The sequence below is a fragment of the Nothobranchius furzeri genome, chromosome 1 (assembly GCF_043380555.1).
Source record: "Nothobranchius furzeri strain GRZ-AD chromosome 1, NfurGRZ-RIMD1, whole genome shotgun sequence".
NCBI classification, from domain to species: domain Eukaryota; kingdom Metazoa; phylum Chordata; class Actinopteri; order Cyprinodontiformes; family Nothobranchiidae; genus Nothobranchius; species Nothobranchius furzeri.
Window position 1 is genome coordinate 109,089,100 of NC_091741.1, and position 14,498 is coordinate 109,103,597.

At 46.1% G+C, this 14,498-nt stretch overlaps 1 protein-coding gene across 2 annotated transcripts; it reads right to left on the bottom strand.

Moving 5' to 3' along the window:
- On the bottom strand, positions 1-13,410 carry hspa9 (heat shock protein 9). Of its 2 annotated transcripts, XM_015962713.3 has the most exons (17): positions 13,254-13,410; positions 11,829-11,887; positions 8,538-8,625; positions 3,430-3,611; positions 3,220-3,344; positions 3,075-3,148; positions 2,837-2,943; positions 2,604-2,766; positions 2,423-2,515; positions 2,120-2,329; positions 1,663-1,890; positions 1,363-1,585; positions 1,187-1,281; positions 1,010-1,102; positions 733-873; positions 535-636; positions 388-449 (listed from the first exon to the last, which is right to left on the bottom strand). In XM_015962713.3, exons 1-16 carry the CDS (start codon positions 13,281-13,283, stop codon positions 562-564), a joined length of 1,986 nt encoding a protein of 661 aa, XP_015818199.1. In that variant the 5' UTR covers positions 13,284-13,410; the 3' UTR covers positions 388-449; positions 535-561. The 2 variants fall into 2 exon arrangements, with proteins under 2 accessions (XP_015818128.1, XP_015818199.1); XM_015962642.3 differs by having other exon boundaries at positions 1-636.
- Between the last annotated feature and the right edge of the window lie 1,088 nt (positions 13,411-14,498).

Here is a 14,498-nt window from a genome sequence, read left to right on the forward strand (position 1 = left end):
CCAGTTTTATGTTTTATTACAAAAGACTGCAGACTACCACCCTCACTTCCACCCCCCACAACACAAAAAACCCACTTCCTGTTGGCCAGAGCAGGCTCCCCTGGGGGGTGGGGGGTACCAGAAGAAGAGTTTGTGGCAGCAACGCTTTCTCCTGCTGTGGAATGACACAGGTGTGTTTAGGTGTCCAGATCGGGGGGAGGGGGGGACTCGGCCACATGACCAGCCAGCTGCAACCTCCTGGGTCACCTGACCAACACTATCCTTGTTAGTCAGAATAAATACTTATACGGATGACCAGCAGGTGGCAGCAAACACGTCCGTCACTGACGCTAGAGCTGCTTTTATGTAATAACTTTATTATATGGTCAGCTCGGATGATGCGGGTGGATTTCTGAAGACCGGTGAGAGGAACACCTGAGACAGGCTGGTGTCTGAACACACTGATGAGCCTCAGGGAGGAAACACAAACTAAAACTCAGATTTCAGATATAAAAAAAGAAAAACAACCTATAAAATGTTTCACGTTTGATTTACAGATAAATTACAGACGGGTGTAGAGGTCTACTGCTGGCCCTCCTTCTTCTCTCCTTCTGATGAGCTGCTGCTGCTGCTACTGCCTTCTCGCTCTGCTGCCATCTGCAGGAACAAGTCAACATGGAGGAGGTCACACCTGGAGCTGGAGCTGCGTTTGGGTGGTTTGACCATCAGCTCTAAAGCAAACGTGCTGCCTACCTTCTTATAGGCCATTTCAAAGAGCTTGAGTGAGGCCTGCTGCAGGCTGCTGGCTGCGTGTTTGATGTTTTCCCCCGTCTCAGAGTCCTTCTTGGCCAACAGCTCCCGCACCTTTGAGATCTCCTCCTTCAGCTTGGTGCACTATATCAGACACCCGGCCGTTACGAGCAGATCTGAGAAACTCAAGACTTGATTCCCGTTTACTCCGACTTTCAGAGAAACAGGATTCCTACGAGCTAGGTTGGTGAATAAAAAGCCTCAAGCAGATGCGTGATACCTCGTCAGCAGGCAGCTGATCCTTAAACTCCTCCATCTTGGATTCTGTGTCATGGATGATGCCCTCAGCCATGTTGACAGCCTCCACGCATTCCTACAGCAGGACGGGTGGACATGCAGACATCAGTGAGACAGGATGGACAAACCGAGACAGCTCTCTGCACCACTGAGGCAGTACCTTCCTCCTGCGGTCCTCCTCGGCGTACCTCTCAGCATTCTTGATCATGTTCTCGATGTCATCTTTGCTGAGGCCTCCTGATGACTGGATCACGACTAGGACAGAGGTGAAGACAACGGTGGTTACAGAATAACTCAAGCATGAACTTTGACCCGTACAGACATCACAACACTCACTCTGCTGCTCGCGACCTGTCCCCTTGTCCTTGGCGGACACGTGGACGATCCCGTTGGCGTCGATGTCAAAGGTGACCTCGATCTGAGGGACTCCCCGAGGAGCGGGGGGGATTCCCACCAGCGTAAACTGGCCCAGCACCTTGTTGTCTGCGGCCATCTCTCGCTCCCCCTGACACACCTTGATCTCCACCTGGGTCTGTCCATCAGCTGCTGTGGAGAACACCTGCAGGGAGGAGCGGGGAGCTGCCGTGACTCTTGCTGTGCTTCCTGTCAGCAGAGCGGCTGTGATGCCGGACGTACCTGGCTCTTCTTGGTGGGGATGGTGGTGTTCCTGTTGATGAGCTTGGTGAAGACGCCTCCCAGAGTCTCGATCCCCAGAGACAGAGGAGTCACGTCTAGAAGCAGCACGTCTGTGACGTCACCAGCCAGAACGCCGCCCTGAATGGCTGCTCCTATAGCAACGGCCTCGTCTGGGTTCACAGACTTGCTGGGAGCTCGGCCAAACAGGTCCTGGACCGTCTGCTGAACCTGCACAGACCAACGGGGACACCTAGTACCTGTGGTAGCAACCTTTAACCGGTTTGACTAATAACCACCGCGGCGCGTGGAAGCAGGGGAAGAGCTACAACATCCAGGACCAGGATGGGCTCCCCTGCTCTGAAGCCTCCGTGATGCTGATCCTGTATCGGACCCGTTTTAAACTCGCAGCTGCGAGTAACAGAGACGTCACCAAGACCAAAAACCACCAGCTGTGTACCTTGGGCATGCGGGTCATGCCTCCCACCAGCAGCACTTCCCCGATGTCTCCTTTGGACACCTCGGCATCCTGCATGGCCTTCTGACACGGAGCCACGGTGCGGCGAATCAGGTCGGCCACGATGCCCTCGAACTGGGCACGAGTCAGCTTCATGTTCAGATGTTTGGGACCAGAGGCGTCCATGGTGAGGTAGGGGAGGTTGATATCAGTCTGAGGAAGGGAGCGGAAACACGGCGTGAAGCTTTACGGCAGCGGGAGGTCCGTTACCCACACACACACACACGCACGAGGATCCTGAAGTACCTGCAGTGAAGACGACAGCTCACACTTGGCCTTCTCAGCAGCCTCTCTCACTCTCTGAAGAGCCATGTTGTCTTTCATGAGGTCCACACCAGACTGGGGAGAAGAGCAAGCTGTAAACAAAAATCTCCCAGAAGACGAAGCGAGTTTAGGATCATCTGAAGGTGGTCGCACATAAACGCACCTCTCTCTTGAATTCCTTCACTATGTGTGTGAGGAGGTGCTGGTCGAAGTCTTCTCCTCCCAGAAATGTGTCTCCATTTGTGGACTTCACCTCAAAAACGCCCTTCTGGATCTCCAGGACGGAGATATCAAAGGTACCACCACCCAGGTCATATACAGCAATGCTGAAATCACACACAGGTGCTTTAACGTCCATCTAAAGACCAGAGACCGTCGGGTTCTCCACCCACTCACATCTTGTCCTGGGTTTTATCCAGGCCGTAGGCCAGAGCTGCAGCTGTTGGCTCGTTGATGACACGCAGCACATTCAAACCAGCAATCTGACCTGCGTCTTTGGTAGCCTGGAAACAAACATCGGTGTGAGCGTGGCGTGGAGAGAAGAGCAGCTGACGTGGTCTCCAACAGGACCACGTCCAGGTCTGCATTTCACAGCTGTAACGGCCTTAGCTCTGGTCGGGACCGAAGCACGTACCTGTCTCTGGGAGTCGTTGAAGTAGGCAGGAACCGTGATGACTGCGTTCTTCACCTTGTTGCCCAAGTAGCTCTCTGCAACACAAACGTTTCTATAAGAAACAAACACACACATGCCATGTTGTGCTTTGGCTCATCAGTCACACCTGCTGTTTCCTTCATCTTCATGAGGACGAAGGCTCCAACCTGGCTGGGGGAGTACATTTTCCCGTGAGCCTCCACCCAAGCATCGCCATTAGAGGCTCGCACGATCTTGAATGGGACATGCTTCCTGTTAATGAGAGACACTTCAAAATAAAACTTTCAAGTCCAGATTTAGGAGCCTTAAATGTTTAAAACCAGGAGAAGACACTCACAAGTCTTTCTGGACCTCTGGGTCTTCGAAGCGCCGTCCTATTAGCCTCTTTGTGGCGTAGAGCGTGTTCTTCGGGTTGGTGACAGCCTGGCGTTTGGCGGGCATTCCCACCAGGCGCTCACCTTCTGCTGTGAAGGCGACCACAGACGGAGTCGTCCTGGCTCCTTCTGCGTTTTCCAGAACCTGAATTATAAGAAAATGTTTAAGTTTCTGTAAGAAAGGCTCAATTGTAGACAACAGAAACATTTCTTTTGGCATTTTCAGACATGGAAACAGGTCACCCCTCATGGGAGTGTTTGGGCATTTTCTTTTTAGAAGCAGTCACAGGCCAGTATGAAGGATTAAAACGTATCTAAACACAAGCATACCGGCCTAGGGGGCTTGGCTACAGCGCCTTCAGGATTACAACCGGCAGCATCAACATATCAAACCGCCAAATCTCTGTCAGGTACGTGTAGGGATGGGTACCGAATTCGGTACTTTTTAAGGTACCGACCGAGCACCGATTCACGTCATTTCAAACGGTGCCTCGTTTCGGTACCCGTCCTTCATAACGAGAACTTGTCTAGACAGCTGCGCATGCGCAAGAGCGTTATGTCGTCGGTCGTTGCGAGCCAGTTGTAAACAGAGCAGCATGGTAGAAAGAACGCACGCTAACGCTTGGGTCCACTTCACTAAATGTGATGGGTAACTGGGTGATGATGAAACCAGCGACAGACAACGATCTAAGTGAGACATCCTCATCTTAATCTGCTCCGGTAGGTAAATAAAATGTTTAAGATAACGTTAGCTTGCTGTGTTAGCTTCTGTTTCGCTAATGGTGCGTTCGCTTTCTCCTCGGAACTCCGAATTCCCGACTAGAAGAACATGAACGCGCTCTAAAGTTTGGCTTCACTTTACTAAATGCGACGGGTGATTGGGTGAAAATGAAACCAGTGACAATGATCTAAGTGTGAGGCATCATCGTTTTAATCTGCTCCAGCAGTTAAATAAACTGTTAAAGATAACGTTAGCTTGATATGTTAGCTTCCATTGCCACCATTGTTATCAGCTAATGGTGCGTTCGATTTCTCCTCGAAATTCAAACTTCCCAGTAGGAAAAATCAAATGAAAAAGACGGTAAAAGGAATGAAGATACACAGTAAATTTAGTTCACAGTAAAGATGTTTGCTTCAGTTTAATTATCAGCTTATAAAACTACAAGGACGATGTTAAAATACAAACAGTTGAATGATATTTATCGTGATATTTATCAAATATTGTTATATATTGAGAAAAAAAAAATTAATTATAAAAGAGAATTAAAGCTGCAAGCAGTGTCGTTCGGCCCTCGCAGCTCCGCGCCGCTCCGGCCTGGCCGGCAGCCAGGGGCACCAGGGCACGTCCCCGGAACAGAAACGTCCACCACCCCGACACATGAAACAGCTAACGGTCACCTTGTCCGCACCTCACCCTGACTCAGCATCCCCTCTGAGCCCACCATTATATTACACGTCTCACCACTAGGGCATACTCTATCTTTGCCACACTGGTGGTGTGATGACAGTGACCAACTTTAATGCTATTCTGACCAAGTTTTTTAAAGTTATCGAAGGTTAAATTTAACTAGGGGGCGCTGTGACCAACTACAGAAAAGTCCCACTGAGGTCAGCTTTGGTTGACAAAGATGGGTTTCTGTTATTTTGGCATCAATCGGACGGTGTGTGTGTTATCTTAAGCCAGTGAGCTGAAAGTGGTAGAGCTACAGGGATTTGAACCAACAACTCCAATGTGTTTGGTTCAGTCACGTGATGTCACAAGCCAAGTATAATGCCATTCTAACCTTGTCTTTAGAAGTTAATAAAGTTTGAACCCATCTAGGGGGCACTGTGACCATTTACAACTAAATGCCCTGTAGTCAGGGGGCGGGGCTTAGGTGATGTCAGCTGTCCACATTGTCATTGTCTTCAGATGTGGTCAGTGAACACACAGACAAAGTTTGATATAGATCTGATCATGCACATGGGAGTTATTTAGTCAAGTAATGTAATGGCGAAAGGTGAAAGTTTGAAGCTTAGCCACGCCCTCACCTTTCAACTTTTGAAAAATCCGACGGTTGAATTTTTCTCCCTATGTCTTAAGAGTATATAGCAGAAGTTTGAAGGCGATTGGTGAAAAGGGCGACGGAGCATCACTCTCCAAACAACGTGTGCGAAAACCACTAAATCGCGTACTTGGACCAAAATGGCCGACTTCCTGTGCGACTTTGCACTTGGCTCCAAGAGACTTTTTTGTAGGTCCTGAGACACCACATTAGTATACCAAATTTCGTAATCCTCAGTCAAAGCATGACTTGGGGCTGTTTGTTTAAATGGTCCTAGGGGGCGCTATTTCAGAAAATAGGCCACGCCCACAAACTTCAGCTGTCTATTTCTCTTAGGGGTCAGAGTATGATCACTCACCAGCAGTTTCGTAGCGATATCACAATAAATAAAGAAATGAGAGGCAAACGTATTTCCATGGTGTGATGGCGATTTTCGCCATGCTCCCAAAGCCCCGCCTTTTTTCGAAACCTGCCAGTACTGGAGACAAGTGACCTCAAGTTATCTTCTGCTATTTGCCAGAGATTCTTGGTGACTGGGTAAAAGGAGTCCAGTAGGGAGTTGTGAAAAAAAGAGTGGCGTGGCGGCAGGTCAAAGTTTGAGGCTTAGCCACGCCCACACCTTTCAACTTTTGAAAAATCCGACGGTTGAATTTTTTCCCCTATGTCTTAAGAGTATATAGCAGAAGTTTGAAGGAGATTGGTGAAAAGGGCGACGGAGCATCACTCTCCAAACAACGTGTGCGAAAACCACTAAATCGCGTACTTGGACCAAAATGGCCGACTTCCTGTGCAACTTTGCACTTGGCTCCAAGAGACTTTTTTGTAGGTGCTGAGACACCACATTAGTGTACCAAATTTCGTACTCCTCAGTCAAAGCATGGCTTGGGGCTGACAGTTTTAATGGTCTTAGGGGGCGCTATTTCAGAAAATAGGCCATGCCCACAAACTTAAGCTGACCATTTCTATTGGGGGTCAGACTAGGATCACTCACAACAAATTTCGAGGTGATATCACGATAAATGAAGAAATGAGAGGCAAACATATTTCCATGGCTTGATGGCGAATTTCGCCATGCTCCCAAAGCCCCGCCTTTTTTCAAAACCTTCCAGTACTGGAGACCAAGTGACCTCAACTTGTCTGCTGCTATTTGCCAGAGATTCCTGGTGATTGGGTAAAAGGAGTCCAATAGGGAGCTGTGAAAAAAGAGTGGCCTGGCGAAAGGTCAAAGTTTGAGGCTTAGCCACGCCCACACCTTTATACTTATTTAAAATCCGACGGTTGAATTTTTTCCTCTATGTCTTAAGAGTATATAGCAGAAGTTTGAAGGCGATTGGTGAAAAGGGCGACGGAGCATCACTCTCCAAACGTGTGTGAAAACCACTAAATCGAGTACTTTGACCAAAATGGCCGACTTTCTGTGCGACTTTGCACTTGGCTCCAAGAGACTTTTTTGTAGGTCCTGAGACACCACATTAGTGTACCAAATTTCGTAATCCTCAGTCAAAGCATGGCTTGGGGCTGACAGTTTTAATGGTCCTAGGGGGCGCTATTTCAGAAAATAGGCCACGCCCACCGGATGTTCACATCAGATCTTTTGGGGGGCCGGACTAGGATCACTCACAAGAAGTTTTGCGACGATATCTTTAGAAATGACGAAATGGGAGGCAAACGTAAGGCCACGGTGGTATGCCTGACTTCGCCGCGCCGCCACAGCCCCGCCCTCTGCCGAAAACTCCTATAAAGTGACGCCAAGCAACCCCCACTTGTCTTGAGTTACCAGCTACAAATTCGTGGTGATTAAGTGAAATGGGGCAATTTGGGACCTTTCACAGTAAAACTTGATCTTTTTGGTCCTGTGGTGGCGTGGCTTGTGTGATGTCATCATCCGACCATTCAATTTACTTTGTGGGTGGATGACGAATGACCACAGAAAGTTTGGTAACTCTATTCCATTCAGTTATAGCAATTTAAATATTTTTGGCGAGTAGTCAAACTTTGAGGCCTGGCCCCGCCCCTTCAACATATACGAAAACTCTGAATCCTCGTCTCATTTTGTTCGCCCATCCCTTCTGAGCAAATTTACATAATTTTTGAGATGATCGTGCGAAAAATGATCGAGCAATCCAATCAGAAACGGACCCTAAAAACAGCAAAAACGGCTAAAAATCGCCATTTCAACCCAAAATGGCCGACTTCCTGTTTGATATTGACCATACTTGCAAGAGACTTTTCTGTGCGGACTGTTGAGTACTACAAGTGTACCAAATTTCATAACTGTACGATAAACTAAGCTTTATGGAGAGGGTTTTTTTTCACTTTGTAGGGGGCGCTGTTCAGCCATTTTCTTTGCGATTTTTTTGGGACCTTTAAAATATCAAATTTTTCACCAGGCCTGACAAGTGTGCAAAATATTGTGAGTTTTGGGGTATGTTAAGGTCCCCAAAAAGCCATTCAAAGCGGACACGGAATAATAAAAAATAAACAGAGCAAAAACAAGAGGCCTTTGCAGCACTTTCGCTGCTCGGGCCTAAATAAAATAATAAACACTCAAAAGTATCGAAAAATGGTACCGTTAAGTACCGGTATCGATTCCTAGGTACCGGGAATTAGTACCGGATTGATTCAAATGTCAAAGGTACCCATCCCTAGGTACGTACACACCCCGCAACATTAAAATGTAGACTATGAATGTCTAAATACCCCCCCCCCCCCAAATACGCCCCTCCTACCCAAATATGCAAATATGTTCAGCACCACAGCTGAACAGACACACTCTCGTGGGACACTCCTGTTGTGACCGACCAGACCGGGCATCCATACTGATGCTTATTGCACACGACTAGATTCGATTTGTGGAACCAACATGAGCTCTTAGGTCACCTGTTCTGGATTCAAAATCTCATGTCTGCATTTAGGTCACATTTTAGCCACATGGGATTTCATCCACCTGACAAAACCAGCTTTGTTAGCCAACATCCACCTGTTTAAAGCCACTTCCCTAACATGGACATGTGGGCTGACCTCACCTTGGCCTGCTTCCCCTCCATAACCGCAACACACGAGTTAGTGGTTCCCAGGTCGATGCCGATGACCGCTCCCTTAATGGCTTCGGACCTGCAACACACGGAGAATAGGAATTAGTAGGGATGTAAAAAAATATTGATATGGCAATCTATCGCAATAATATATTGCTATTCAAACGTCGTGTGTCAAATTTTTGGAAGAATTTACATGCAAACATTTGTGCGTTCTCTTTTCCATTGGTGCAATTTGAACACCGACCACTAGTTGGCAGCAGTGTGCACTGGGTTTTGTTTCCACCATTGAAATGTAAATCCCTCTATTATGGTTCAGATACCTCATGATATACATGTATCAGTTTGGACTGTTTATTGAATATTCCTACAATAAATTCAGTCTAAAATAATTGCTAATATCGTCTGGCTGAACGTATCGCAACATGTTGTGGTATAACGTAAATGAGAGAAAGAGAGAAGCTGCTTTTGGATCTTTTACTTAACAGGAGGAACAGAAACAAATGTGGAGGGAACTTTGTTCCAATGAAAACACAGGAGATGTCCAACCGTTTTGGAAGCCTGTGATAATTCTGAGTTTTATTGTACTGAGGATGTTTTTCTTCTCAACATCCAAGTTCTTAAACCCAAACCAGGTCCGTAAAACCCATGTAACCATGTCTACTTAATGTCTTAATCCAAGTGCACCGCGCCTCAGCAGCAGCTGCTTCTGCGTTCTCCCAGGGTTGACTCAGATTGAAAACCTTCATGCACAATCGCGGTTGGACGATATTTTAGAGTCAAAATCTCTACTGATGGCTACATTTACAGGTGCTGGCCAGTAAATTAGAATATCATCAAAAGGTTGAAAATATTTCAGTAATTCCATTCAAAACGTGAAACTTGTACATTATATTCATGCAATGCACACAGACCAATGTATTTCCGATGTTTATTACGTTTAATTTTGATATTTATAGGTGACAACCAATGAAAACATCAAATCTGGTATCTCAGAAAATTAGAATATTCTAAAGGCCAATGAAAAAATGTTTGTTTCTCTAATGTTGGCCAACTGAAAAGAATGAACATGAAAAGAATGTGCATGTATAGCACTCAATACTTAGTCGGGGCTCCTTTTGCCTCAATAACTGCAGTAATGCGGCGTGGCATGGACTCGATCAGTCTGTGGCACTGCTCAGGTGTTATGAGAGCCCAGGTTGCTCTGATAGTCGTCTTCAGCTCCTCTGCATTGTTGGGTCTAGCGTATTGCATCCTCCGCTTCACAATACCCCATAGATTTTCTATGGGGTTAAGGTCAGGCGAGTTTGCTGGCCAATCAAGGACAGGGATACCATGGTCCTTGAACCAGGTGCTGGTGGTTTTGGCACTGTGTGCAGGTGCCAAGTCCTGTTGAAAGGTGAAGTCTGCATCCCCATAAAGTTGGTCAGCAGCAGGAAGCATGAAGTGCTCTAAAACTTCCTGGTAGACGGCTGCATTGACCCTGGACCTCAGGAAACAGAGTGGGCCAACACCGGCAGATGACATGGCACCCCACACCATCACTGACGGTGGAAACTTTACACTGGACCTCATGCAACGTGGATTCTGTGCTTCTCCGCTCTTCCTCCAGACTCTGGGTCCTTGATTTCCAAAGGAAATGCAGAACTTGCTTTCATCAGAAAACATAACTTTGGACCACTCAGCATCAGTCCAGTCCTTTTTGTCCTTGGCCCAGGCGAGACGCTTCTTGCGCTGTTTCATGTTCAAGAGTGGCTTGACACACGGAATGCGACACCTGAATCCCATGTCTTTCATGAGTCTCCTCGTGGTGGTTCTTGAAGCGCTGACTCCAGCTGCAGTCCACTCTTTGTGGATCTCCCCCACATTTTTGAATGGGTTTGTCGTCACAATTCTCTGCAGGGTGCGGTTATCCCTAGAGCTTGTACACTTTTTTATACCACATTTTTTCCGTCCCTTCGCCTGTCTGTTAATGTGCTTGGACACAGAGCTCTGCGAACAGCCAGCTTCTTTAGCAATCACCTTTTGTGTCTTGCCCTCCTTGTGCAAGGTGTCAATGATTGTCTTTTGGACAGCTGTTAAGTCAGAAGTCTTCCCCATGATTGTGGTGCCTTCAAAACAAGACTGAGGGACCTTTTAAAGGCCTTTGCAGGTGTTTTGAGTAAATCAGCTGATTAGAGTGGCAGCAGGTGTCTTCTATATTCAGCCTTTTCAGAATATTCTAATTTTTTGAGATACCAAATTTGGAGTTTTCATTAGTTGTCACTTATGAATATCAAATTTAAATGTAATGAACATTGGAAATACATTGGTCTGTGTGCATTGCATGAATATAATGTACAAGTTTCACGTTTTGAATGGAATTACTGAAATATTTTCAACCTTTTGATGATATTCTAATTTACTGGCCAGCACCTGTATATCTTTATATTTGTATCTATCACATCCTCTGGACAGGAAATACAAAACAAAGAAGTATTTGGAAAAAAAGAAAACTGAGGCATGAGTGCTTTTGACTACACACTGAGCCGGCAAATTGGCGTAACATAACCGCAACGGTGTATCTTTTAAACGCGCCATGCCGGCACGGCGTTGTGCGAATTTTGCGGCATGCGTTCCGCCTCGCTTGGTAGTAATATTGCGGTAATGGTCTGGCTTATAAACGGCTATTGCGTCATGGTGCAATAGAGGGAGGCGTCATAATGACGTGGGGAGTCACTGCCGAGCTCCGGCTAGTTACTCAATTGAAAATGGAAGTACAAACGAGCGATAAGTTTTGCTTTTTGAACAAAATCAGGTGAGATGGCAAACTGGAGCGCCGCAGCGCTCCATGAGCGTCTCTCCATTAGAGCTGAAGGTCAGATCAACAGAGACTGCACAGGGACTGATGGGGACAAACGCCTTTAGGAGCAGCTTGTTAAAAAACCGTAACATTCACGGCTTCAATCGCAATAAAAAGCAAGTTATGTCCAAGATAAACGGAAGTCACAGCATCGCAGAGTCCGCCCCCATACCCCCTTTATGCCGCCATCACCTAATCTTTAGTAAAAAAGGACATGAGTGCGCAACATTACCGTCACGGTCTGACCACTTATAAACCACCCAAGGCTCCTGATGTCGCCACGGTGTTGCGGCAAATTGACGGCATTGTTTTGTAAAAACGGCTTTGGTATTACTGCCGAACAACGAATGAAAGGCAACAAATGTTTTGATGTACTCTGTAATATCGCCAGAATATCATATTCTTTTTAAGCCACATCACCGCCCCTACTGGATACTCACGCATAGTCTCGTCTGGTCAGCGTTCTGAGGAGGTCTGACTGGAGGCTGCTCCTGCACGCCTGTGGAGGACATAAAGTAAAAGACATTTTAGTAAAAAACAAAACAAAAAAAAAAAAAAAACAGTGAAGCCTAACCCTAACCCATTTTTAGGTCTAGCCTGCGTGTTAAACTCAAGTCAGTGATCAATAAAAAAAAAAAAAAAACAAGTATTAAGAGTTTCTCAGTGAACCTCACTTTTAGGGTGCTTCATTGAGCTGAAATTTAAACTTACATCTCCTCAAGGTAAACAAATCTAAAAGACCACCTCATGGCTGAAGGTACAACGGAGCACCCTCCATAGAAGCCTCATGGCCTTTAGACAACCTAGGTTTGTCCTTTTAGATCTTCTAACACGTTTAAAATGTAATCTATTTACATTTCGCTGAGCTTTATTTTTACCACCAGATAAAAACAAACTAACATTTAAAACTGTAATCCTATCCTGCTTTGTCCGCCATTTTTACAAGAACAAAAACCCTCTGGTTGGCCCGCAACCAATCCTGGGATCGCCTGGCCAGTAAGGTACAACAGACCCATCCTTGACGTTTGGGGAAACCAAGGACGCATTTTTAGTGTCCTTTGAAAACGGACAACTTGTTCACTTCACTGTGATGAAATCTGCCATAAAATGCAGACTATGAAGGATGCAGCATCTGGATTTGGACAAAGCCAGCAGCAAAGTACAGAATTAACCTTTTGGTCAAGAAGACTGAAGTCTAATCGGTCTTTTAGATAATCATTGAATAAAGCGCAGTTCCTTACTCATTACTGAATTTGCGCGTTCCATTTTACATCCATACAGTAAGGGATTTGTCCCGTATTTTAGAGTTCTGACTGCAACATCTGTATGTTCAAATATAAAACCATATGTTTGGGTGGATTTATCAGGTCTAAAGATCCCACTGAGTCAAAAGAAGGCGGATCTTTCAGTCAGTCAGTAAAATCGTTAAGGAACCACCACTGGAGCACTGCTTAGCCCGTGATGGTGGGGGATCCCGTGAGCAGGGCCTGGCTGAGGTAGAAGTCTGACGTGACATCTCAGCTTCAGCCTCACCTGAAGCACCCTGGACGTGATCCCAGCTCAGATTGGGAATAGAGCACACACGCACAGCTGAAGTACAAAGACAATCAAGTTCAAGCTCTTTTTTAACAATAGGTGAGCGTGTGTGTACACACAATAACGTGCGCTATACTGATGAGACATAAACCATCACAAGCCGTCGCTTCTTCACAAATCTGACTAGACATGTGACATCCATGAAGCTCCGAGGTCGCCGGCTGACGCTAATGCTATTAGCATGCTAAGTCGACTTGCTGGATGTTTAATTAAACGACCCGAGCTCGGCACCTAGCGCACACAAAGCTGGAAATATTCATGTTTCTTACCTTCCAAACATTTCTCTGGACGTTTAACATTTTGACACTCGACTAATAAAAAAAACGATGAGCAACCTCGAGCCAAGTACGGCTGCTTACCACAACCCTGCAACAGCTAAGAAACTGCGAAGCTTCTTCTGGAATTATCCAACACATGTTGCATCAGGACCCTAAAATTGGTGGTACTTTTAGTGCCTGAACAGAATTCTACAATGACATTTTTACTAACAGGTTTTTATAGTTCCAAATAGATTATGTCTGCAATTTAATGGATACAGATAAAATATAGAGTTTGTGAAATGCAGTTTGACAGGATATTGTTTTCTTTTATGACACACTTTTGTATCTGGCCTGAAGAGGACAGACACGCAGTGGGCATGTGAAGGTCATGATGTAACTACAGGCACTAGAAGGAGGTTTCGCATGTGTTACCTCATAGTGATGGGAATTTAGGCTCTTTTTAGAGAGCCGGTTCTTTTGGCTCCACTCACCAAAAAGAGCCGGCTCTTTCGGCTCCCAAGAGGCTCCTCAGATTTTCTGTTGTGTAGAGTTCATTTATAACCAAAATAATGCAAAACTATATGTAAAATTATTTACTAATGTAAAAAATGCTATATATCAAATATTTATCATTTCTATGGATTTAATATCTGAACACTTTAAGAAATCTCCACTTTCCGACCGCTGGCGCTCATTTTCTCACCATCTTCGTCACACTCTCCTCTCTCTCGCTCACCTTGTTCCTCCTCCTCTTTCCCTCTCGTCTCCCTCCACCTGCATGTGCTCTGCTGTGTCTGATTCTGATCCTCCTTATTCCCCATCCCTACTGATCTGTGTGTGGACAGTCTGGACACGCAGTTACACATGTTAGCTTTCACCAAAGAAAGAGGGGACGGCTCCCAATGACGAGCCGGCTCCCGTTGTTCACTTCAAAGAGCCGGCTCTTAGAGCCGGTTCGTTCACAACCAACACCTTGTTAGATCTGACGGCAGCTTTTGACACAGTTGACCACGCAATTCTACTTGATCGCTTGGAATGATGGGTTGGGATCAAAGGGTCTGCTCTGGATTGGTTTAGATCGTCTCTCCACAACAGGACATTCTGTGTTAAACTGGGTGAGTTTTTTTCTTTTTGGGAGGGGCTCCGCTGGGGGTCCCGCAGGGATCGATCCTTGGTCCTCTTTTGTTTGCAATTTATCTGCTTCCTTTGGGGTCAATCTTTCGTATGGCCTAGCGTTCCATCTCTATGCTAACG

Bases quoted from the DNA above. Each gene is read 5' to 3' on its own strand.
- hspa9 (XM_015962642.3), bottom strand. From the start codon at position 13,283: ATGTTAAACGTCCAGAGAAATGTTTGGAAG. The intron at 2,767-2,836 runs GTGAGTGGGTGG...GTGTGATTTCAG, and splicing joins GATAAAACCCAGGACAAGAT to CATTGCTGTATATGACCTGG. The intron at 1,586-1,662 runs GTACGTCCGGCA...TCCTCCCTGCAG, and splicing joins TCCCCACCAAGAAGAGCCAG to GTGTTCTCCACAGCAGCTGA.